This window comes from Rana temporaria, chromosome 6 (assembly GCF_905171775.1).
Source record: "Rana temporaria chromosome 6, aRanTem1.1, whole genome shotgun sequence".
Taxonomy (NCBI): Eukaryota; Metazoa; Chordata; class Amphibia; order Anura; family Ranidae; genus Rana; species Rana temporaria.
Genome location: NC_053494.1, coordinates 63,407,656 through 63,434,076, shown reverse-complemented (window position 1 = coordinate 63,434,076; position 26,421 = coordinate 63,407,656). Strand labels below are relative to the sequence as shown.

At 45.2% G+C, this 26,421-nt stretch overlaps 1 protein-coding gene across 1 annotated transcript in view; it reads left to right on the top strand.

The window, feature by feature from the left end:
- Window positions 1–24,346: 24,346 nt before the first annotated feature.
- XYLT1 (xylosyltransferase 1) overlaps window positions 24,347–26,421 on the top strand; it is a 421,691-nt gene continuing 419,616 nt past the window's right edge. The window contains exon 1 of the mRNA XM_040356908.1: window positions 24,347–24,650. Coding sequence (XP_040212842.1) covers window positions 24,393–24,650 — 258 coding nt within the window. The 5' untranslated portion in view covers window positions 24,347–24,392. The remainder of the gene's footprint in view (window positions 24,651–26,421) is intronic.

Sequence of the window (26,421 nt, the reverse complement as noted above, 5' to 3'; positions counted from 1 at the left end):
TGATAGGCGGAACACAAATCTTCCCAGCAGCGCCTCTGTTCTGTGTTCCTCCTATCACAGATGCCTTCTCATCCTCGGACGAGATGAGAAAACGTCCGTGATAGGCGCAACACAGAACAGAGGCGCTGCTGGGAAAATTTGTGTTCAGCCTATCACAGAACACTCTGAAGAGAAGGCGCGGTTTTCAAATCATTGACGCGCGCAGCACGGAGACTGTCACCGCCTGTCTATTCACACAAAAAAGTGAGTGATTGCACTGTCTGTTTGCAGTGATTGCACTGGGGGGCAAGTTCAGGCACAGTGGGGGCAAGTGATGGCACAGAGAGGGGCAAGTGATGGTACAGAGAGGGGCAAGTGATGGTACAGAGAGGGGCAAGTGATGGCACAGAGAGGGGCAAGTGATGGTACAGTGAGGGGCAAGTGATGGTACAGTGAGGGGCAAGTGATGGTACAGAGAGGGGCAAGTGATGGCACAGAGAGGGGCAAGTGATGGTACAGTGAGGGGCAAGTGACGGTACAGTGAGGGGCAAGTGATGGTACAGTGGGGGCAAGTGATGGCATAGTGGGGGCATGTAATGTAATGGCACAGTGAGGAATGTAATGTAATGGCACAGTGAGATTTGAAAAAGCCTGTTTCTGTCAGCGGTTCTGGTTCCCCCTCAGCTTCCAGAAAGACTAGTAAGAAGGGGGTAGTCTTATACAGTGAGTATATCCCAAAACCAACATTTTTCCTGGAAAATTAGGGGGTCGTCTTATACGCTCAGTCGTCTTATACGCCGGCAAATACGGTATAACATTTCATTTTTTTTAATCACTTTCTGACATAGCAATGCCAGGACAAGAACTCTATAAGAACCTGATAGGGGTTCTATAACCCTTCCACACTCTAAGCTGGCCATACAATATACAATTTTCTTGTTAAATTGTTCTTTAGATTTACCTTCAACTATGTAATGTAAGGGTCTGCCTGATTGCATACAAATTGAAAGTGTTTAGGTTTGACCTCATATTATATGTTTTTTGTTTTCAATCAGTGGGCTGATAGAAAAAGATCGAAAAAGAAAATTAGAGGATTGCCCCATCCACACAAGTGAAGGTGAATGGAGGTATCCTCCTTGCTGTACCGTTGTATTTTTATACCAGGACTCTTCTGTTGTCAAAAGACATTGATCAGTGGCTGCAGTTGCTGATCGCAAAAGTTTTCCAGCATTCCAGTTATACAGTACAGACCAAAAGTTTGGACACACCTTCTCATTCAAAGAGTTTTCTTTATTTTCATGACTATGAAAATTGTAGATTCACACTGAAGGCATCAAAACTATGAATCAACACACGTGGAAATGATATATAACAAAAAAGTGTGAAACAACTGAAAATATATTTTATATTCTAGGTTCTTCAAAGTAGCCACCTTTTGCTTTGATTACTGCTTTGCACACTCTTGGCATTGTCTTGATGAGCTTCAAGAGGTAGTCACCTGGCGCAGCACCCCATCACTCTCATTCTTAGTCAAATAGCCCTTACACAGCCTGGAGGTGTGTTTGGGGTCATTGTCCTGTTGAAAAATAAATGATGGTCAAACTAAACGCAAAACGGATGGAATAGCATGCCGCTGCAAGATGCTGTGGTAGCCATGCTGGTTCAGTATGCCTTCAATTTTGAATAAATCCCGAACAGTGTCACCAGCAAAGCACCCCCACACATCACACCTCCTCCTCCATGCTTCACAGTGGGAACCAGGCATGTAGAGTCCATCCGTTCACCTTTTCTGCGTCGCACAAAGACACGGGGGTTGGAACCAAAGATCTCAAGTTTGGACTCATCAGGCCAAATCACAGATTTCCACTGGTCTAATGTCCATTCCTTGTGTTCTTTAGCCCAAACAAGTCTCTTCTGCTTGTTGACTTTCTTTAGCAGTGGTTTCCTAGCAGATATTCTACCATGGAGGCCTGATTCACACAGTCTCCTCTTAACAGTTCTAGAGATGTGTCTGCTCCAAAAGGTGGCTACTTTGAAGAACCTAGAATATGAAATATATTTTCAGTTGTTTTACACTTTTTTGTTATGTATAATTCCACATGTGTTAATTCATAGTTTTGATGCCTTCAGTGTGAATCTACAATTTTCATAGTCATGAAAATAAAGAAAACTCTTTGAATGAGAAGGTGTGTCCAAACTTTTGGTCTGTACTGCACATAAGTCAAAAGTTGAATCTATCTACGACCAGCTTCAACCGCTTGCTGACTGCCTCACGTAGATATACGTCGGCAGAATGATACGGGCAGGCAAAGCAACCTGCCCCCTAGCAGGCGCGCACGCCCGCCGCGGTCTCCATGACCATGCCTGCGGGACCCGCAGACTCGATGTCTGCCAGTGTCCTGCGATTGGGTCACGGAATGGCAGAACAGGGGGATGCCTTTGTATACAAGGCATCTCCCTGTTCTGCCTGGTGACAAAGCACTGATCGTCTGCTACCTCTCATCAGGAGCAGCGATCAATGACATGTCACAGTAAGCCACGCCCCCTAAAAGTTAGAATCACTCCCTAGGACACACTTAAACCCTTCCCACCCACTAGTGATGAACCCCTTCACTGCCAGTCACATTTATACAGTAAACAGTGCATTTGTATAGCACTGATCACTGTATAAACGTGAATGGTCCCAAAAAAGTGTGCGATGTGTCCGCCATAATGTTGCAGTCACGAAAAAAAATCACAGATTGCTGCCATAACAATTAAAAAAATAATAATAATAAAAATTACATAAAACTACCCCTTATTTTGTAGACTCTATAACTTTCTCCAAACCAATCAATATACGCTTATTGCGAATTATTTTTTCCCAAAAATATGTAGAAGAATATGTATTGGCCTAAACTGACAAACAAAATTAACTTTTTTAACCACTTAAGACTCGGACCAATATGCAGGTAAAGGACCAGGCCCCTTTTTGCGATTCTGCACTGCGTCGCTTTAACTGACAATTGCGCGGTCGTGCGACGTGTCTCCCAAACAAAATTGGCGTCCTTTTTTTTCCCACAAATAGAGCTTTCTTTTGGTGGTATTTGATCACCTCTGCGTTTTTTATTTTTTGTGCTATAAACAAAAATAATGCGACAATTTTGAAAAAAAATCTATATTTTTTCCCTTTTGCTATAATAAATATCCCCCAAAAATATATATAAAAAAAAACTTTTTTTTCCTCAGTTTAGGCTGATACGTATTCTTCTACCTATTTTTGGTAAAACAAATCGTAATAAGCGTTTATCGCTTATTACGTGGATCGGGTCCACGTGTCCCGCGGGCGCAGTAACGGAGCTTCGGACCGGGGTCGCGAGTGCGCCGCCACGGCTGGGCTTAAGGAATCACGTACGGGTACGTGATTGTGCCCAGCCGCGCCATTTTGCCGACGTATATCGGTGTTAGGCAGTCCTTATGTGGTTAAAAAACAAATTGGAGATATTTATTATAGAAAAAAGTACAAAATATTGCTTTTTTTTCAAAATTGTCGCTCTATTTTTGTTTATAGCGCAAAAAATAAAATCCGCAGAGGTGATCAAATACCACCAAAAAAGCTCTATTTGTGGGGAAAAAAGGACATACATTTTGTTTGGGAGCACGACTGCGCAATTGTCAGTTAAAGTGACGCAAAAAGTGCTCTGGTCTTTGGCCAGCCAAATGATCCAGGGCTGAAGTGGTTAAAGGGGTTGTAAAGGAAACATTTTTTTTTATCTAAATAGCTTCCTTTACCTTACTGCAGTGCTCTTTTCATGTCCTCATTGTTCGTTTTTGCTCTAATCTTGCTTTATTTATTCTCTGTTGTGGACACTTCCTGGTTGTCTGTTTGGAGATAACCACAGTGATGGGAGCTTTCTAGCTGTGGTCAGTAATGTGCTCGCCCCCGTCCTCGGGACTACATTAGTGCGTCATGCTCGCTTTGCACAGCATACAGACTTCAAGGAGGTGTGATTATGGCTGTGTATGGCTGTGTGGGAGGGTTTACAAGGCTTGCATATTCGTTGGGCAGTATAGTGGGAGGTACTGTATAGTGGGCGGTTCATTCAAATTCTGACTGAGAGCTCTCGTGCCCGTTATTGTTAACTGCGCATGCGCGATGTGCAATGGATACTGGGAAATGTAGTTTTAACTGTACAAAGGCAGCGCTCACATGAATGAGCGCCGAGAAGCAGGAAGTTCATTGCATAAACAAAACTAGAAACACAGAGGTAATAAATAGGAACGATTTTAATCGCTTTATACTCATTTTAAAAAAAAAATCATCTAACTATTCTATCTATGTACCCTGCAGACATACATTTTAGCAAAAAAAATGTTTTTATTTACAACTCCTTTAAACATAAAACAATTTTTTGCCATACATACACTTTAACCACTTCAATACCGGACCATAGTCATATGACGTTCACAGAGGGGATCTCCCATCCCGGGTGGACGTCATATGACGTCCTGGGCTTTGTGGGGGGATATCTGAATGATGCCTGCAGCTAGAGGCATCATTCAGATATCCTTCTCTTCTGCCAGCGATTCTGTGCAACATAAGAACGATCTTAGCGGCGGTTCCACCGCTTGATCGTTCTTATATCGTTCTTATATCGCCATCCGGTGGCTCTCCCGTGCCATCGGGGGCCCGGAGAAAGAATCGTCCGGCGCTGGCAGGAAGCATAGAGATGACTAGTGACCAGATGGTCACCAGTCATCTCTATGACCGTCGGAAGACCCGGGCGCGATGTGATGACGTCACGCCCGGGTCCCCGTAAGTAAACAAAGCCGCGATTGTGGCTACTAAGCAACAGTAATCATGAGATCAGTGAATTTTTTTTCACCGATCTCATGCTTTCCAGCCTGGAGGAGAGATGCGGGGTCTTATTGACCCCGCATCTCTCCATAAAGAGGAGCTGTCACACACATTCCTATTACAAGGGATGTTTACATTCCTTGTAATAGGAATAAAAGTGATAATAAAAAATAAATAAACAAAAAAAAAGTGTAAAAAAATAAATAAATATGTAAAAAAAAAAAAAAAAATTAAAACGCCCCTGTCCCCGGGAAGCTCGCGCGCAGAAGCGAACGCACACGCAAGTCCCGCCGACATATATAAACGCCGTTTAAACCACATATGTGAGGTATCGCCGCGTGCGTTAGAGTGCCAGCAACAATTCTAGAACTACATCTCCTCTGTAAATCTAAACTGGTAACCTGTAAAAAAAACTTAAAGCGTTGCCAATGGAGATTTTTAAGTACCAAGGTTTGGCGCCATTCCATTAGTGTGCGCAATTTTAAAGCGTGACATGTTAGGTATCAATTTACTCGGTGTAACATCATCTTTCATATTTTACAAAATAATTGTGCTAACTTTACTGTTTTGTTATTTTTTTAATTCATGAAAAAAAAATTTCCCCAAAAAAGGCGTTTGAAAAATTATTGCGCAAATACTGTGCAAGATAAAACGTTGCAATGACCGTTGTTTTATTCCCTAGGGTGTCTGCTAAAAAAACATATATAATGTTTGGGGGTTCTGCGTAATTTTCTAGCAAAAAAATGATGATTTGTACATGTAGGAGAGAAGTGCCAGAATAGGCCCGGTATGGATGTGTGTATAACTGCCCTGTATGGAAGTGGTTAAAAGTTACACAACTCAAGCACCAATGTTTGTTTGGTAAGCCCCATCGTCTGGGATAAATGGGTCCATGATAAAACAGAACTGGGCGAAATGGGCAGTTGTTACTTTTTATTTTTAAAGGAAAGTCCAGAGCATTTTCAGTGAGCGCTTATTTTGAATTATTATCACAGTATAATTTCGTGATTTCTACATTTCACAACTTTTCTCTGCTACTTGTTCATTATTGGGGGGAAAAACCTTTAGCAAATAAAATATGGATGCTGCCATTGCTTGTTGCCTGGCTGTCTCTGCCTTCAGTACTTAGGGCACTGACCTGGAACAAGCAGATCAGGAAATTCAAATCTAGTCAGAACTCCTAATTTGCATACTTGTACTGAGTCAGTGGTTTGGAAAGTACTGAAGCCACAGATCTTCTGAAAGTATATGTAAATTAAACTGCTAAAACCTCATAAAATCTTTACCATGTTAATATGTCATTTTCAATCCTTTTAAATCTACAGCTTTCATTATAATAATACCCTGTAAACCTGTCTTTTATGTTATAGGGTGACAAAGCTCTGTCCCGGTCTCCTTCACTCTATCCCTCTTACGTTGTCACCTGTCACATGCTATTCTGATGGGCACTGTAAGTGCCGGTGCTGATACTGTCATCATCAGGAAACGCACCCAGAGAAATGCCATGCAGCTACCACTGGTGCACATGCATGTAGACAGGCAAGGGCTGCAAAAGAGAATATCTACAGCACTGACATTGAAAAAAAAAAGGTAAAAAACATTATTTTCTAAAAGAAAATAAATGGAAGTTGTTTTGGTACACCACCCAGTTATGGTTTACATCTATGTAGGCAGGGTAGTTCCCCTCTTCTGGCCCTCTGTTCTGTATAGGCTAACAGACTCCATTAAGAGCTCCTGTCTGTGCTTTTATTCTATCACATAGAGGGCATATTACCCTTTGTAATATTAACAAATCTATTTTGATAAACATTTATTCACAATAGAAATACAATTACTTAAATGAGAAGGCTGGCAACTCGATGCTCTTGAATAAAAGTACTTTATTAGTTACTTGGGTACAGGCTATAGGCTGACGCGTTTCGGCTAAGAAGCCTTCACCAAAGCTTGATGATAGCTTTTTAGCCAAAACGCGTCAGCGTAAAGCCTGTACCCATGTAACGAATAAAATACTTTTATTAAAGAGCATCCGAGTTGCCAGCCTTCCTGATTTAAGTACCGTATCTGTGGAGCCTGAATGTCCTGCCCAGGGTAGCCATCACAAATTTTGGGGCCCCTTACTCAGCTTTAGGCAGGCCCCCCCTGGAGCAGAGAACCGGAGGGGGGTGCCGATGAAAAAAAGTGTAATCTCTTCTCTCCTGACGCAAGATAAAAATCGGGGGGGGGGGGGCCTGGGGACCATCGGGCCCCTTACTCGGCCCCTTACAGGTGTAATGCAAAAAATAAATACATTTTAAAAATAAAAAAAAACAGGAGGTGGGCCAGCTGGGCCTGTAAGGGGCCCTGGGAACCATCAGGCCCCTTACAGGTGTAATGCAAAATTTTTATTTTTTTAAAACAGGAGGGGGGCCAGCCGGGCCTGTAGGGGGCCCTGGGGACCATCGGGCCCCTAAGACCTCGTACACACGAGAGGTTAACCAGAGGACAACGGTCTGATGGACCGTTTTCATCAGTCAAAACCGATCGTGTGTGGGCCCCATAGGTTATTTAACCATCGGTTAAAAAAACGCCAACTTGCTTTAAATTTAACCGATGGATTCCTAACCGATGGGAAAAAAACGATCGTTAGTAGGCACAAGCATCGGTTAAAATTCCACGCATGCTCAGAATCAAGTCGACGCATGCTTGGAAGCATCACGCGTCACCGCCTTCTGGTCCATCGGTCCGTTCTCATCAGATGGACTGATCGTGTGTACGAGGCTTTACAGGTGTAATGGAATTTTATTTTTTTTAAACGGGAGGGGGGCCAGCTGGGCCTGTAGGGGGCCCTGGGGACCATCGGGCCCCTTACAGGTGTAATGCAAAAAAAAAACAGAGGGGGGGCCAGCCGGGCCCCTGGGGACCATGGGGCCCCTTACAGGTGTAATGCCTGTACCCCTGATGACGGCCCTGGTCCTGGCTAGAGAACCAGATCACAGTTTGTGGACTTTTATATTAAAAGTGGAGCTGGGGTAACAATTTGTTTCTATTAGCGATATAATTACATGTAAATGTAATAAAATAAGGCACAAAAAGTTTGATTCAAACATATTCTTCAATAGTTACAAAGAATATAAATCTAGTTTGTGTGGAGCCAATGCCTTTGCAAACCCAGTTATTACCCTGTAAATGTAGCATTAACAATATCACTGTTTAGTTGTTTTTATTGGCAAATGGTAAACTATTTTATAAGCATATTTTCCTCAACTTATATACGCAATGTATGTGATATGTGTTTATGGAATTATTGTATGATACAGTATATATACGTTATTTCTCACATTTCATCCATGAGATAAAAAAAGATACAGTAAAACCTTGGATTGCGAACATAATTTGTTCCAGAAACATGCTTGTAATCCAAAGCACTTGTTTATGGTTGGAGCCCTACAGCCGATACGGACATGGACACAGACTGACTAGGACTCACAACATACAATGGGCCTGAAGTGTGCGCTGGCCTAATGGACGGTACACCAAAATAAGGGGGCATACCCTGTTAAATGATGGATGTTGTGGAGAGGAATAAAGCTGGGAATTCCTGTGAAATGGGATGGGGGGGGGGGGGGGGGGCGAAGTGCGCCGGAAGCCTGTGCTGTAGCAGGGAGCCGACGGAGCCCGGAAGCAGGTGAGGGGGTTTATATAGGCTGCCGGGCTCCTCCCAAAAACACAGGCTGCTGCTCGGCCTTCTTACTTATGGTTGGAGCCCTACGACCGATACGGACATGGACACAGACTGACTAGGACTCACAACATACAATGGGCCTGAAGTGTGCGCTGGCCTAATGGACGGTACGCCAAAATAAGGGGGCAAAGACATTCAGGTAGGAGTATAGTTTTATTGAGTCAGAACATTAGTGAGCAAGTTTGGCGAAGGCTTGTGCCATCTCTGTCTGAGGGTCAGGAATGTACCGAGCGAAGCAGGCAGACTTCCACCTGCCTAGCTTCTTTATGACATGATCGGGGACCCCATGTCGCGAGGCGGCTGAGGCTCCCCCGGTACGGAAGGAGTGACCCGAATACTGAGTAGGATTGAGGTGCAGACTCCATAAGAGGATCCTCACGTGTCTAATGAACTGGCTGGTGTTGAGAGGTTTGTCCAGAAAAGGGAGTAGAGGAGCGGAGTCTGATTGGGCTGGCAAAAGTAACAGTAGGCGGTTCAATACGGTTACTGGGCATCAGGCGTTACCTGTCTTGTAAATGGCGATATCTAAGCTGGGGCCTGATTGCTGTGTTTTGGAGGTAGTGAGATGGAGCGTGAAGCGGTCTTGATGGCGGACCAAGTGTCGTCTGCACAGGACTTGGCCGGCAGGGCTGTTGTAGGCGAACTCGCTTGGCCGGAGGAAACCATAATACGCCAGGTAGATGGCTGCTTGTATGACCAAGCTAGGGAGTAGGTCAAATGGGGATGTGGCGAAGATGGCGGACATATCTCTAAATATGGTGCTGGTTATGGGCAGGCGTTTGGCAGGGACGGCTGGTTGTTGTTTCTGGACTGCGCGTAGGGCAGCTTTGACTGCGTGGGACATAAACAGCAAAGGCTTCGCCGGATCTTGTAAGGCCAGAAAGTGCTGGATGCCTGCCAGGTAGAGACGGATGGTGTTATATGAAAGGAACTGGCAAGTATGGCAGTAGGAGATGAAGGCCAGTACATGCTTGACGTTCAGGGTGGTGTTGGCGGAGTGGTGCGTCAAGAACTTGCAAAAGGTGTCCCAAGCTGTGTGATAGGCTTTGAGGGTATTGCGATAGAGAGAGACTGGTTAATCAGCTGGGTTGCTTGCTGTAGGTTCTGTGTCAGTCCAGGGTCAGTTGAGACCAAGAGGCATAGGGGCTGACGATGGATCGGCTCCGGGTTTCTGCTGGAAAAAGGAGGCATAATTAAAGCGGGACAAGGCGTCTGCGGCGAGATTACACTTGCCGGGGAGGAAGGTACAATGTACGTTGAATTGGTGTAGTAAGGATAGTTGCACCAGCCGACGTAGGAAGGACATTATAGCAAGGGACTTGGACCTGCCCTTGTTGATAATGTCGGCTGTGGCCTGGTTGTCGGTGGTGAAGGTTACGGTTTGTCCTGCCCAGCTGTGGCCCCAGAGTTGGGCGGCTGCTACGACTGGGTACAACTCGAACAAGGAGGACGTCTGGGTGAAGCTCGGGATCGCTAGTATTTCTGGCGGCCATGGTCCTGCGAACCAGTGGTGGCCAAAAATAGCCACGAAACCTGTAGAGGCGGCGTCGGTCACTACTTGTGGGGAAAGGGAAGATACTGACGATATAAACATGGATATATCGTACCAGTTGGTGAGAAATTCTTCCCACATCGAGAGGTCCGCTAAGGCTGTGGTATCCAGTTTGAGAATCTGATCGGAGTCCTGTGCCTGGGAAAGGAAAACCAGGAGGTGTGACACGAAGGATCGGCCCTGAGGGATGATCCTAACCATGAAATTGAGCATTCCCAGGAGGGACTGCAGCTGTTTCCTGATGCAGCCCTGCGTTTATGTGAAACTTTGGAGGACTGCCCTGATGCGGGTCAGTTTGTCTGGGGGGGGCTGGCTTGCATGGAGGTGGTATCCAGGTTAACTCCAAGGAAGGTGATGGAGTGTGCTGGGCCGTCCACTTTGTGTTCCGCGATGGGGACGTTGAGATTCTTGAAGACGAGTCTCAACTTTTGAAGGTCTCCTGGAGGCGTGTCGGGTTGTTCAATCAGCAAAAAGTCGTCCAAGTAGTGGATGACTTCTTGACACTGGGCTTGGTGCACGAGTATCCAGGTGAGAGTCTGTGCGAAGGTTTTCGAAGAGCCAGGGACTAGACTTGGAGCCGAATGTCAGCTTGGTGGCGAAATAGTATGACTCTCTCCATTTGATGCCATGCCAGCACCAGAGGGATGGGTGGATAGGCAGGAGTTTGAAAGGCGTCTGAGATGTCGGCCTTGGAGAGCCAGATGCCCATGCCGGTTTTGATTATGGCTTGGATTGCCATGTCTACGGACGCATATTTTAGGGAGAACTCCTCCGAGGGGATTAAGGAGTTCAGGCTGGGGGTGGGGGAAGAATGAGGAGCAGACAGGTCGTAAACCAATCGTACTTTATTTGAGAACTTGCCCTTAACAAGCCCAATAGGGCTGACTCTCCAGGTGCTGAAGGGGGGCCTGGTGAAGGGGCCTATGATGAAGCCTCGCTCTCTCTCTGTCTGTAAGAGCTGGTCTATGGCCTGCTCGTCTGTGGCGGCTGAGCGCAGGTTTCTACACTTGTACGTTGTGTGGGGCAGTGAAATGAGGCCTGTGTGAAACCCTGCCGTGAAGCCTTGGACGAGGAAGGTGGTGAGAGAGGGGGTGGGGTGGGAGGTGAGGTAGAGCTCCAGCCAGGGGATGTTTATGCGGCCTAGTCAGGTCTTCTTTTGTTGTTTGACTAGGCATAGGATCCTGGGGTGTGCTCTATGGCATGTAAGGCAGACGTGGAGCAGACGGCATTGGCTGAAGTTGCAGGAGCCGTTGTTGAAATCATTGCAGATGGCTGCGCCGCCTAGCGTCTGTACTGGGTGCCCGAACTTGTCAGCCTGGGTCGTCTGCTGGGTGGCCGGTAGGCCTGGAGCTGCCCTTGAGGTGGAGGGGAGTTCGAACGGGCGAGTGTTGGCGGTGTTGGCGCACCACGTGGCGGTGTGGGTGGAGGATTGGCAAATAGCGCATAAGGGTGAGCGCAGGCCGGCGAAGTGACAGCAGAACAACTCGGTGTCCATGAGACTCCAATCTGTTGTGGTCTGGAACTGTAGCAGCCTGGCCGCTGCTTTGGCTGAGAAGGAGCGGTGGTAGTCATAAAATGAAAACCCTCCGTACTTGTAGCCCAGATCCACTAATGAAATCTGATATTAAACAATAAATGCATATAGTCCATATGTGTTTAACGTGCTGGATAATTAATTTTCTAAAAAATTTGTGCTGCAATATAAAGTGCTGGATAATCCGTGCAAAAGTGCTGCATGCCACTCAAAATTAGGTATTCTGGTGATTCACTTAGTGCACCCTTCCTCCGTGCTCAGGTATTCCCACACTCACCAGATCAAAACCCCCTCCTGGGGTAACAAGCATCCACAGTGCCTGCCCTGTGCTGCGCTCTGGCAAATCTTTGATTATCCCCCTGTATATGGCTTTATTCCAAAGACCACTCCATTAACGCCGTTCTCTCTTGTGGACCCGTTTATGTGACTGCTCTCCTCTCTTTCGTTAACAATTTACATTTTATTATTATTATATAAAGGGGGGTTTACCACTTTTTGCGCATTGCAGCTCTGCAATATTTATTACCATTTGCAGAGAGGGTGACACCATCACTACTATGTTCCCTGGTTCGGTTCGCAGCAGAACAGGCAAAAAATTTGTTCGAACACGCGGACACCGTTAACTACTTAACCCCCGGACCATATTGCTGGTCAAAGACCAGAGCACTTTTTGCGATTCGGGACTGCGACGCTTTAACTGACATTTGCGCGGTCGTGCGACGTGGCTCCCAAACAAAATTGGCGTCCTTTTTTTCCCACAAATAGAGCTTTCTTTTGGTGGTATTTGATCACCTCTGCAGTTTTTATTTTTTGCGCCATAAACAAAAATAGAGCGACAATTTTGAAAAAAAATAATATTTTTTACATTTTGCTGTAATAAATATCCCCCAAAAATATATAAAAAAAAAAATTTTTCCTTAGTTTAGGCCGATACGTATTCTTCTACATATTTTTCGTAAAAAAAATCGCAATAAGCGTTTATTGATTGGTTTGCGCAAAAGTTATAGCGTTTACAAAATAGGGGGTATTTTTATGGCATTTTTATTAATATATTTTTTTTACTAGTAATGGCGGTGATCAGCGTTTATTTTTCGTTACTGCGACATTATGGCGGACACTTCGGACACTTTTGACAAATTTTTGGGACCATTGGCATTTTTATAGCGATCAGTGCTATAAAAATGCATTGGATTACTATAAAAATGCCACTGGCAGTGAAGGGGTTAACACTAGGGGGTGGGGAAGGGGTTAAGTATGCCTGGGTGTGTTCTTACTGTGGGGGGGGGGGGTGGCCTCACTAGGGGAAATCACTGATCTTCTGTTCATACATTGTATGAACAGAAAATCAGCATTTCCCCCGCTGACAGGACCGGGAGCTGTGTGTTTACACACACAGCTCCCGGTCCCCGCTCTGTAACGAGCGATCGCGTGTGCCCGGCGGCGATCGCGCCCGCCGGGCACACGCACGGGAGTCGGGGGCGAGCGGGGGCGCGCACGCGCCCCCTAGTGGCCGCTCGAAGAGCGGACGTATAGCTACGGGCTCTCGCCCAGGAGAGCCGACCTGCCGCCGTATAATGACGGTGGCTGGTCAGCTAGTGGTTAAAGTCTACGAACATGAAAATTTTAAAAGTGTTAATTTTAAAGGTTAATATGCAAGTTATTGTCATAAAAAGTGTTTGGGGACCTGAGTCCTGCCCCAGGGGACATGTATCAATGTAAAAAAAGTTTTAAAAACTGACGTTTTTTTCGGGAGCAGTGATTTTAATAATGCTTAAAGTGAAACAATAAAAGTGTAATATTCCTTTAAATTTTGTACTTGGGGGGTGTCTATAGTATTCCTGTAAAGTAGCACATGTTTCCCGTGCTTAGAAAAGTCCCTGCACAAAATTACATTTCTAAAGGAAAAAAGTAATTCAAAACTACTCGCGGCTATAATGAATTGTCGGTTCCCAGCAAAACAGATAAAAGTCATTGAAAAAAATGACATGGGTCCCCCCCAGTCCAATACTAGGCCCTTTGGGTCTGGTATGAATATTAAGGGGAACCCCGAACCCAAAAATCCATACTAGACCCTTATCCGAGCACGCAGCGTGGCAGCCTGCAGGAAAAGAGGGGGAGAGAGCGCCCCCCCCTCCTGAACCGTACCAGGCCACATGCCCTCAACATGGGGACAAGGGCCTCATCCCCACAACCCTTGCCCGGTGGTTGTGGGGGTCTGCGGGTGGGGGGCTTATCGGAATCTTAACAAAGAGGACCCCCAGATGCCACCCCCCCCCATGTGAATTGGTAACTGGGTACATTGTACCCCTACCATTTCACCCAAAAAAGTGACAAAAAAGGTAAAAAAACACACACACACACACACACACACACAGCTTGAGACAAGTCCTTTAATAAAAAATGTAAACAAAATGCCAGCGCTGTAATCCTTCTACGACCCAGACTCACCGCCACAAACGGTACAGCCTCCATAGGAGGGCACCTGGCCAAATGACGCGCTACCAATCTGACAGCTCTTAAATAACCAAGGGGGTTTCCGGTGGTTTCCCCGTGACGCATCAGAGGTGGGTGGGGTCATCCATGACACCACGGGGAAACCGCCGAAAACCCCCGTTGCGTCAGGGGGGTGGGGTCACCTGTCCATGTCACGGGTGCCGGGTTCCCCTTAATATCCATACCAGACCTGAAGGGCATGGTAATGGATTTTATGGGGACCCTACGCATTTTTTTGGGTTCGGGGTTTCCCTTAATATTCATACCAGACCCAAAGGGCCTGGTAATGGAATTGGGAACCCATGTTGTTTTTTTCAATGACTTTTATCTGTATTGCTGGGACCCGACAATTCATTATAGCCGCAAGTAGTTTTAAATGACTTTTTTCCTTTAGAAATTTCATTTTGTGCAGGGACTTTTCTAAGCACTGGAAACATGCACTACTTTACAGGCATACTATTGACACCCCCCAGGTACGAAAATGTATAGGAATATTTCACTTTTATGGTTTCACTTTAAGCATTATTAAAATCACTGCTCCCGACAAACTGCATTTTTTAAAACTTTTTTTTGCATTGATACATGTCCCCTGGGGCACGACCCAGGTCCCCAAACACTTTGTATGACAATAACTTGCATATTAACCTTTAAAATCATCACTTTTGTTTTCTTCCATGGACTTTTAAAGGGTGTTCCGCGGCTTTCGAATTTGCCACGAACACCCCAAATTTTTCGCTATTCGGCGAAGGGGCGAACAGCCAATGTTCGAGTCGAACTCATGTTCGACCCAAACATAAAGCTCATCCCTATTCACCATTATTTGCACATTGAAGCCCTGCCATTTCTCAAAATATTTATGGAGAGGGGGGTGACACCATCACTACCATATTGCAATACATTGGATATTAATTTATAGGTTTTACCATTGAACTTATAAGTCCATTTCTACATTTTATAGATGAAGTGTAGGGCACTGCTTCATTTTTTGTTTTTTTATTGATTTGCATTAGATTAAAGAACCAGCTAACAAGATTCTCTTATTGCTTTTGAGATTTTTTTAGTTGCATTGTAGTTGTTTTACTTGATTTCTTATGCCCTCTGTATACTGGTTACCACTGGCCCTGCTTATTGGTGGTCAGTGTACCCCTGTATGATGGTGGTCAGTGTGCCCCTGTATGCTAATGCTACCTGCAGGGTTCAGGAGGATGCTACGTGCAGTGTTCAGGAGGATGCTACGTGCAGGGTGCAGGAGGATGCTACGTGCAGGGATCAGGAGGATATTACGTTCCGGGTTCATGAGGATGCTACGTGCAGGGTGCAGGAGGATGCTACATGCAGGGTGCAGGGATCAGAAGGATGCTACGTGCAGTGTGCAGGGTTCAAGAGGATGCTAAGTACAGAGTGCAGGGCTCAGGAGGATACTACGTTCAGAGTGCAGAGCACAGGATGATGCTACATACAGAGTGCATGGCTCAGGAGTGTACTATGTACAGAGTGCAGTGCTCAGGAGTGTACTACGTACAGAGTGCAGGTTTAGGAGTGCACTACGTAAAGAGTTCAGGGCTCAGGAGTATGCTAAGGACAGGGTGCAGGGCTCAAGAGTGTGCTAAGTACAGAGTGCAGGGCTTAGGAGAATGCTATGTACACGGTGCAGGGCTCAGGAGTGTGCTACATGGAGTGCACAGTTACGAATTGGCTAATTCTCTTGAATAGATTGCATGGCATGAGGAGGGAGAGATAGTACGGAGGGAAGGTTCATGTTACTTTTATTGAGATTTGTGTCTCTTGCACAGGTGGCTGAATGGCATGAATGGTTGTATGCTGCTGTATTTATGTTTATGATGACAGTACTGTATAAAAGAATACAGCAGCATACAATCATTCATGTCCATGACAGGCTGTACACTGCACCTGGGCTGCCTGGATGGATGGAATTCATTTGCAATTACACAGAATGGGCTCAGTCACCTGTCTGCAAAAACCTGGTTTGTTTTCCTAAAAAGTGGGAAACAGCATTATAATAACACCAGAGGACAAATTCCTTTTTTCAATTTATTTATCTTGCATTGTGACACCAGCAATGTTTATGTCAAATATAAGGGAAAAAGATGGGTGGATGGACAGACAGAAAACACAGAGATCCAGCATTCTTTACTCCCTATCAGGCCCCGTACACACGTCCGAGAAACTCGACGGGCAAAACACATTGTTTTGCTCGTCGAGTTCCTTGTGAAGCCGCCGAGGATCTCGGCGAGCCAACTTTTCCCATTGACTAACGAGGAAATAGAGAACATGTTCTCTTTTTGGCCCGACCAGATCCTCGTCGGTTTCCTCGGCGAAAAGTGTACACACGACCGGTTTTCTCGGCAGAATACGTCTCCCATCGAGTTTCTGGCTGAATTCTGCCGAGAAACTCGGTCGTGTGTACGGGGCCTCAGAGTCTCTGTAAGAGCCATGAGCCTTGTGCTGGCAGAAAGTAATGCAGGATGTGTGTGCTTTGTTTGTCCCATAGAGGAGCTGCCATAAAAAATGCCATAAAAATGCCATAAATCTTTCCCATAGTTTGTAGACGCTTAACTTTTGCTCAAATCAATCAATATACGCTTATCATGATTTTTTTTAAACAAAAATATGTAGAAGAATATATATTGTCCTAAACTGATGAAGAAATTTTTTATTTTTTTTTAAATTGGGGAATATTATAGCAATATATATATATTTTTTCAAAATGGCTGCTTTTTTTATTTATAGCGCAAAAAAATTTAAACGGATGGTGATCAAATACCACCAAAGAAAGCTCTATTTGTGGGGGAAAAAAAGATGCAAATTTCGTTTGGGTACAGTGTTGTATGACTGCGCAATTATCAGTTAAAGTGACGCAGTGTCAAATTTTAAAAAGTGCTCTGGTCAGGAAGGGGGTAAAAATTTTCAGGGCAGAAGTGGTTAAGGGCCTGCCTACATTATGAGCCAGGAGAGGGAGCTGTTATTCTCCTTAGATTAAAGGCCCCCTTCACATTGGCGGATCGATTGAGTCCACCTGTCAGTTTTTTGGGCGGACCCAATCGGACCATCCATTCCCTACTATGGAGCGGCAGATGTAAACGGACATGTGTCCGTTTACACCCACTGACATCTGATTCAATCCTATCCACTAAAAACAGAGGGGATCCGATCCCCATCTATCTGGCAGATCAGATTGAATGCCTGTCAGATATAAACGGACATTTACATCCAGCTATAAAAAAAATGAACATCTGGTGCTCATCACACAGGGAAAATAAAAATACAAACCATAGACAAATTGAAGTAAAATAAAATAACCAGAGCAAAAAAAAAATGCTCCTGAGAGTTGCTGTTTAGCAGCTTTCTGGAAACAGAGGCCCGGATTCTCATACGAGTTACGCCGGCGTATCTCCAGATACGCTGTCGTAACTCTGAGTCCGAGCCGTCGTATCTTGGCGCCTGATTCAAAGAATCAGATACGCCAAAATTTCACTAAGATACGACCAGTGTAAGTCTCTTACGCCGTCGTATCTTAACTGCATATTTACACTGGCCACTAGGGGCGTGTACGCTGATTTACGCCCGGCCGATGCAGTACAGATACGCCGTTTACATTAGGCTTTTCCCGGCGTAAAGTTACCCCTGCTATATGAGGCGTACCAATGTTAAGTATGGACGTCGGAACAGCATAAAATTTTTCACGTTTTACGATGCTTGCGTAAGTCGTTCGCGAATAGGTCTGGGCGTCATTTACGTTCACGTCGAAAGCATTGGCTTCTTGTGGGTTAATTTGGAGCATGTGCACTGGGATACTTTCACGGACATCGCATGCGTCGTTCGTAAAAGCGTCATTTACGTGGGGTCACATTAAATTTACATAACACACGCCCACATCTACCACATTTGAATTAGGCGGGCTTACGCCGGCCTATTTACGCTACGCCGCCGCAACTTTGGTTTGAGAATACGGCACTTGCCTGTCAAAGTTGCGGAGGCGTAACGTAAATAGGATACGTTACGCCCGCACAACAATACGCGCTTCTACGTGAATCGGGGCCATAGTGTCTGTTCATATATACATAACAAATACAAACAAAGTAACAAAATACAGTTGATGGCTATACAAATGACAGCCTGTAAAAGGATTAATCTGAAGGCTGTGAGCAACTTCTAATTTGGAACCTCAAATCTGTGAACAGAAAAGAAAAGAGATAGGGGCAACAAGCCAATCATAGTGCAGTAAGTGAGTTATTGTAGAGATCGAAAAAAGGTAAAAATTGCATTCACAAGCAAAAGTAAACTTATGCCCTGTACACACGATCGGTTCGTCTGATGAAAACAAACCGATGGATTTTTTCATCAGATATCCGATGAAGCTGACTTTCTTCAGTCTTGCCTACACACCATCGGTTAAAAATCTGATTGCGTCCAAATCGGTGATGTAAAACACAACGACATGCTGAGAAAAATTAAGTTCAATGCTTCCGAGCATGCGTCGACTTGATTCTGAGCATGCGTGGATTTTTGACCGATGGATTTCCCCACAGACGATCGTTTTTTTTTTATCGTTTTTTTAACCATACGAAAAATTTAAAACAGGTTCTATTTTTTTTTCACAGATGGGAAAAAAACTATTGGGGCCCACACACAATCGGTTCGTCCTATGAAAACGGTCCATTTTCATCAGACGAACCGATCGTGTGTACAGGGCATGAGACTCTGAGACTGAGAAAGGAGGCAGGTCCTAGACTCCGAAATGCATTTCCTCACAGCCCTTGCAACTATACATGTCCTTGCAGTTTGAGCACATCACCCAGCGGTGGCTTCTGTGTCCCACAGCGGCGACCCTTCTCCTTTCTATAATGCCAGGCTGCAGTGGCATGTGTGCCTTTTACCTCTATCTTTTTTTGATCTCTACTACAAACTCGATTATTACACTATGCGTGGCTTGGTATCCCTCTCTCTTTTTTTCTGGTCCGTTTACATCCAATCACCCATAGAGGAAAGCGGGATGTGTCCGTGTCTGCTCTGCATAAGAGGAGCAGACATGGACCTGTCATCTGCCTGCTCAGTGGGGATCACTGGACAGATACCCCGCTGAGCAAGCAGATCGGCTAGCGGAGTCCGTCATTGTGAAAGAGCCCTTAGGGCACACAAGTGGGCAGTCATCAAAAATAAATAATTGTAGCCCTCCCATATTATTTATTTACAGCTTGTTCAGTCTACAGCAGCTCCCATATTACACATGATGCCATTGAGGGCCTGCCCACGGTATGGGTGAGGGGAGGGAGCTATAGGACCAAGTTGTAAATTAAGGATTTTTCTTTGTTAAACCCCCTAAATTATATTTTATATATACAGTATATACAGGGGGGAAGACTACCATTATTTATTTTTATAAATTATAATCCAAAGAATGGATTTGGTCTTCAACTATTTAATACATGACACATTTTAAAGGTGAATTACAGGTTCCATTGGCCCAGCTTGGACCAATGTGAGTATGTATGTGCCATACCTGGCCAATCCCCTTGGGTCACACTGGTACAACATACGCTCCAACTTTGGGAGCATATGTCATCAATGATTCCCTATGAGAGCCATCTTAACTGGTCTGACACAAGTCGGTCCAAATTTAAAATATTCCTACGACTTTGGTCCGGCTTCAGCCTATTGAATATTATTGAAGTCGGATCAAAGTTGGATCCTTGTCCTAACCATCTGACTTGTGACATCCGACATGGTGAGTACATACTGAAGCAAAGCCTGATTTCCTCCCTTCGGAGATTTGGTCGCAGGGCAGTATTTCGACATGATAACGACCCCAAACACAACTTCAAGACGACCACTGCCTTGCTAAAGAAGCTGAGGGTAAAGGTGATGGACTGGCCAAGCATGTCTCCAGACCTAAACCTTATTGAGCATCTGTGGGGCATCCTCAAACGGAAGGTAGAGGAGCGCAAGGTCTCTAACATCCACCAGCTCTGTGAAGTCCTCATGGAGGAGTGGAAGAGGACTCCAGTGGCAACCTGTGAAGCTCTGGTGAACTTCATTCCCAAGAGGGTTAAGGCCAGTGTTGCCAACCTACCAGATTGAAATTTACTGACACAACACACATATTTTACTGGCATAGCTAAGTTTTTACTGGCAGTTCCAAAAATTACAAAATTACAGTTTTAAGTTGTATTTATGTTACAAATAAGTACAATATGCAATTAGTCACGTGATTTAAGGTAGATATTAAGGCAAAAAGCATACTTATTTATTTTCTCGAAAAGTAACTAAGGGACAGGACTCAGGAGGTCAATACATTAGAATGGGTGATGCACTCATGAAATTGACTCTCACAGCGATACTGACAGCAGTGTGCAGCAGCACAGATGATGCTGACACCTCACCGAAACAACACGTCCCCTCCTGAGTCACAGTAACATTCTCTCTCCATGCCAGGTGGTCCCTTCAGTCCCCTCCAGTCCAAACAGCCCTGGCAGTCTTGCTCCTGGCTTGCCTTACTGCCATCCTGCAGACCCACACACAAGGCTTTGGCCGCTCTGCTTTCTCCCTTGCACCATGACATCACATGACACACTCAGACTCCGCCTCCACCAGGCCCCCACTGGCACCTCCCCCGAACAAACTGTAGCAGGCACTTGGATGGTCTCAGCCATCTGCGGACTCCAGCTACATATGCACAGTTTCGAGGTGAGCGTCACAGCCATATTTTTTACTGGCAACCTTTTCCTCTTACTGACATTTAATGGCAGGAGAAAATTGCCCATTTTTTACTGGCTGCCAGTAAAAAATACTGGCGGTTGGCCACTCTGCTCGCTCCCTTGCACCATGAAATCACATGACACACTCAGACACCGCCTCCACCAGGCCCCCCGCTGGCACCTGCCCCGAACAAATTGTAGCAGGCACTTGGATGGTCTCAGCCATCTGCGCACTGGTTAAGGCAGTGCTGGAAAATAATGGTGGCCACACAAAATATTGACACTTTGGGCCAAATGTGGACATTTTCACATAGAAGTGTACTCACTTGTGTTGCCAGCGATTTAAAACATTAATTGCTGTGTGTTGAGTTATTTTGAGGGGGCGGCAAATGTACACTGTTATACAAGCTGTACACGCACTACTTTACATTGTAGCAAAGTGTCACTTCTTCAGTGTTGTCACATGAAAAGATATAATAAAATATTTACAAAAATGTGACTACGGCTAGTGCCGAAATGCGTCAGGATTTTTGTTTTATTGTCATTCTGATGTACCAATAAACGACACTTCAAGGATTACAGTTTTGCCGGCTCTTCTTATTACTATTTCTTCAGTGTTGTCACGTGAAAATATATAATAAAATATTTACAAAAATGTAAGGGGGTGTACTCACTTTTGTGAGATAATATATATAAATATATATATATTGTTATATTTATACAGGATTTATATTTATAACAGTTTGCTCAGCGCTTTACATCAGAGAAGACAGTACAGTCACAATACAATTCAATACAGGAGGGATCAGAGGGCCCTGCTCCTGAGAGCTTACAGTCTAGAAGGGAGGGTCAAGTGGAACAAAAGGGTAGTAGCTGTGGGGCATGATCAGATGGACAAAAATGAAAATACAGTTGTGTTATATATATATATATATATATATATATATATATATACATTTTTATTTTATATTTTTTTAGGGCTGTGGAAATTAACGATTAATTCCTCAAATTAATCGTTAATTTTTTTTATCGATCAAAATTCTTTTGATCGGTAGTCACCTCTCCGCCGGCTTCTGGGTCTTCAGGGAGTTCCATCGGAGATCCGGTGACGTCACGGACACCGTTGGGGCTTGCCGTGTCCATCTGAAGGGCTCCTTTGCTGTGCCTTCATATCTGCATGCCAGGGGGACCTTACTATCTGCCACACGAATGGGATATTACACTTCCCTCTATCAACCTGGGATTCTACAGCCATCCACTGGGAGTTGTGATAGTTCCCTTCACAGGACATCTACATGCCAACGAACTGATGTTAACCCCTCCTCATCTGGATTCAGCAGTGGTATCATTGTTCACATTTTTATACCAGTATCATACTTAGCTACATGTTTTTTATGACTACTTTTCCTACCGTTTGGTATTACTCGCACTATTTTTACAGTTTATGTAGCTACATCGATTTTATCTCCAGTGCAATATTTATTTTCTTACCTACTTGAAGACTATGAGGCCGCGTACACACGGCCGAGAAACTCGATGGGCAAAACACATCGTTTTGCTCGTCGAGTTCCTTGTGAAGCCGCCGAGGATCTCGGCCAGCCAAATTTTCCCATTGCTGTCAAGGAAATAGAGAACATGTTCTCTTTTTGGCCCGACGAGATCCTCGGCGGTTTCTTCGTTGAAAAGTGTACACACAACCGGTTTCCTCGGCAAAAAAAAAACTCAGCAAGCTTCTTGCTGTTTTTTGCCGACAAACTCGGCCGTGTGTATGAGGCCTAAAAGTTTTAATGCTATTCCCATCGAGCGCTGCCTTTGTGTGTTTTTTGTATCCTGCTATCCATTTTTCCAGTGGTTGGTAGCTGCACTGGGAATCAGCCTGCAAGGAGATCAGCTAAAAGTAGTTGGATCTGTATGTGCGTTATAATGAATCGAAATTAGTCAATTAATCGATTAAAAAAATAAATAAATTAATCAAACACGAAAATTGTAATCAGTAACAGCCCTATATATTTTTTATATATATATATATATATATATATATATAGGGCTAGATTCAGGTAGGGGCGCGGATTGTTACGGCGGCGCAGCGTATCGTATTTACGCCACGCCGCCGTAAGTTAGAGAGGCAAGTGCTGTATTCACAAAGCACTTGCCTCCTAAGTTACGGCGGTGTAGCGTAAATGGGGCAGCGTAATTCAAATGAGGATGAGGGGGCGTGTTTTATGTTAATTCTTGGTGACCCGACGTGATTGACGTTTTTCCCGAACCGCGCATGCGCCGCCCTTGGAATTTCCCAGTGTGCATTGCTCCAAAGTACGCCGCAAGGACGTCATTGGTTTCGACGTGAACGTAAATTACGTCCGGCCCTATTCGCCAACGACTTACGCAAACGGCGTAAAAAATGCAAAATTTGACGCGGGAACGACGTCCATACTTAACATTGCGTACGCCTCATAATAGCAGGAGCAACCTTACGCTGAAAAAGCCTAACGTAAACGACGTAAAAAAAAAAAAACGCCGGGCGTATGTAAATTTGTGAATCGGCGTATCTAGGTCATTTGCATATTCTACGCCGAAAACAACGGAAGCGCCACCTAAATATGCACCCTAAGATACGACGGCGTAAGAGACTTACGCCAGTCGGATCTTAGGCTAATGTCTGCGTATCTTGCTTTCTAAATACAGAAAGAAGATACGCCGGCGCAGCTTTGAATTTACGCGGCGTATTTATAGATATGCCGGCGTGATTCAATGATGAATCTAGCCCAATGTGTGTGTGTGTGTGTGTATATAAATTGCGTTTTATAGTTGCCCTCCCTACTTTTGTCCCCCCATGTGACCCCCTTAAAGTGGTTGTAACCCCACTTTTTTCACTTTTACCTACAGGTAAGCCTATAGGCTTACCTGTAGGTATAAAGAATATCTCCTAAACCTGTACGGTTTAGGAGATATTCCCCTCGCAATGCGCCGCTGATTGCAGCGGCGCATGCGCAGGGGGGAATCCACGGCTAAAGGACCGGCACCGCCTGGACCTTGCCGAATTTAAATCTCCCGCGCACACGCGGGAGTGACGTCATCGCCGCTCCAGCCAATCACAGCGCTGGAGCGGCGATACCCGGAAGACACGCCGGAGCAAGATGACATCTCGCTCGGCGTGGACCAGGTAAGTGTTCTTCACCTTGTTCCGAGGTAAGTATTTCAGAATAAGCCAGTATGCGTTGCATACTATCTGATTATGCCTTTTGCCTTGCAGGTTTGAAAAAAAAAATGTTTATGCGGTTTACAACCGCTTTAAATATGAAAGCTGGACCAGTGCAATAAAAATCCTAGCCAGGCAGGTGATCGGCTGTGAGGGTAGGTGATCGGCCGGGACTGGTCCATCCTCCGCAGGGATGCCAGGGATGCCGAGCTCCATCCATGTCCTTCCCAGCCTCAGCTCTCCTCCTCTTCTGATGACGTCTCCCTCCTCCTGCTGCTGGGGAGGGGAGGGGGGGGGAGAAGAGACAGAAGAGGATCGGCGGAGGATCGGCTGGGGCTCTGTCTCCAGGCGGGTGCTGAAGATGGTGGCGGCTTCCTGCCCTCGCAGGCTGGCCCGGCGCTCTCGCTCGGCGATCGTAGCGGCTCTGACCGTCTTGCTCATCCAGACTCTGATCGTATGGAATTTCAGCAGCCTGGATTCTGGGGATGAGCAGAGGGGGGAACGAGGAGGCGGCGGCAGCCGGGACAAGAGGGACATCAGCGACAGAGAACGTCCCCGGCTAGGACAGGAGCAGCACCGCAGAGGAGCCGCAGCGGCGGCACTGCACAGCCAGGCTCTGGTAGGTGCCACTATACCCATTGTCCCTTCTATGGGGACTTGTCCCAGCATTGCCTTCCAACAAGGTGATCCCCAGCCCATTGGATGGTGGGCATTGCATGGCTAGTCTGGAGATCCAGGGAGTGAAAAACTTTTGTAGAATTGCTGAGATCCTATGTGCTGCCATCATTCCCTTCAGTTTGATCTTTGCTTCCAATGAAATGAAAAATGATCATTAGCCATGATTAGAAGGAAAAAGTGCAAAAAATCGTCCACAGGACCACGCCATCTGTCACCGGCGGTCTGATCGAATTAAAAGTTTACGTGTTACATACGATGCGATTGTGCATCGATAATCAATAGTCGATTTTTTTATAGACGATCGCATTGTCAGATTGGAAAGATCGCTCAGCGATCAGATTTTTTGTCCAGAAAGATTTCTGTGAAATCGATCGATGAGACAGTAGGTGTCTTTCCTGTAATTCATAGATCAGATCGTATTATGCGATTCTGTGAAGAATCGTTCTATCGGTTCGGTACGCACGCGTCCACCGCGCGAAAGCGCTAAATTGTGTAGGTTAGATTGTATACAAGAAGGTTTGTCACCATGGTAGTGGGTTTCCCTATGACACTCAGTTGCTTGGATGTCACAAAAGAGATGGTGGCGATGGATTGGCATGATTGGCACCTATGTAAATGGTGATGGGGCCATTCATTCATCCAGTGGTTGGGGGGGATGGGGGGGGGGGGGCCTGCCTGTGGAATTAGGTGTTCCATGAAGCCATCATGTGTGGGCTCTGTTAGCTGTTGCATTTCTGTGATCAGCTCTTGTGGAGAATAGCAGACGTGTTGAAGCGGAGTGTGACTTCCCTGTGTGATGTGCTGCTCTGATTTGTCGCTCACGTCTCCTCTGCTTGTTCTAGCATGAGAAAGTGACAAAAAAACACTCAGACTGAGATGCAGCAGTGGGGCTCCCGTAGCCATTTTTCCATCTCTCAGATCACAGGCATTGCAAAGGAGGTTTAATCTTCCCTTATAGAAGCCGGATTTTCAGGGTAGCTCTATTTGGCGTTCAATATATGGCTGATGTGGAAGTGTGGTCCGAAGATATTCGCTGGTAGAGAAAATACCATTGTGTTGGTGCCTTTGCAGTTATATGCGTAACCATGATTTCTATTTGAACTGAATGCATGAGATCTACTGTCCCCTTCTTTTACATATAGAAGGATGATGGAGAAAAAGTGCACCTTTTTCTTATAGTAGAATATTTGTTTCCACTGAAAGATAATTAGCTGCTATGGGTAACAGCTTCACTTTATTTCCGTTTTTTCACCCCAGTATAGTCTGTCAATTAATCCCTTTATTTTGGTAGTAGCTGTACTACATAATCTTAAAGCAGCCTTTCTCAACCAGGGTTCCTCCAAAGGTTCCTTGAGCAGTAAACTGTGATGGATTGATCTCCCATTTACACTGAACATCAATTTAAAGGACAATTTTCTACTGCCATCCAATGTAAGGGGTTTCTTCTACACTGACCACAAATGTACCAGAACACTTGTCCCTCTACATCCAATGTAAGGGGTCGCTTTTACATGAAAACAACAATGTACGGGAACACTTGTCCCTTTACATCCAATGTAAGGGGCCGCTTTTACACGAAAAAAACAATGTACGGGAACACTTGTGCATTTACATCCAATGTAAGGGGTCGCTTTTACACGAAAACAACAATGTATGGGAACACTTGTCCCTTTACATCCAATGTAAGGGGTCACTTCTACACTGACCACTAA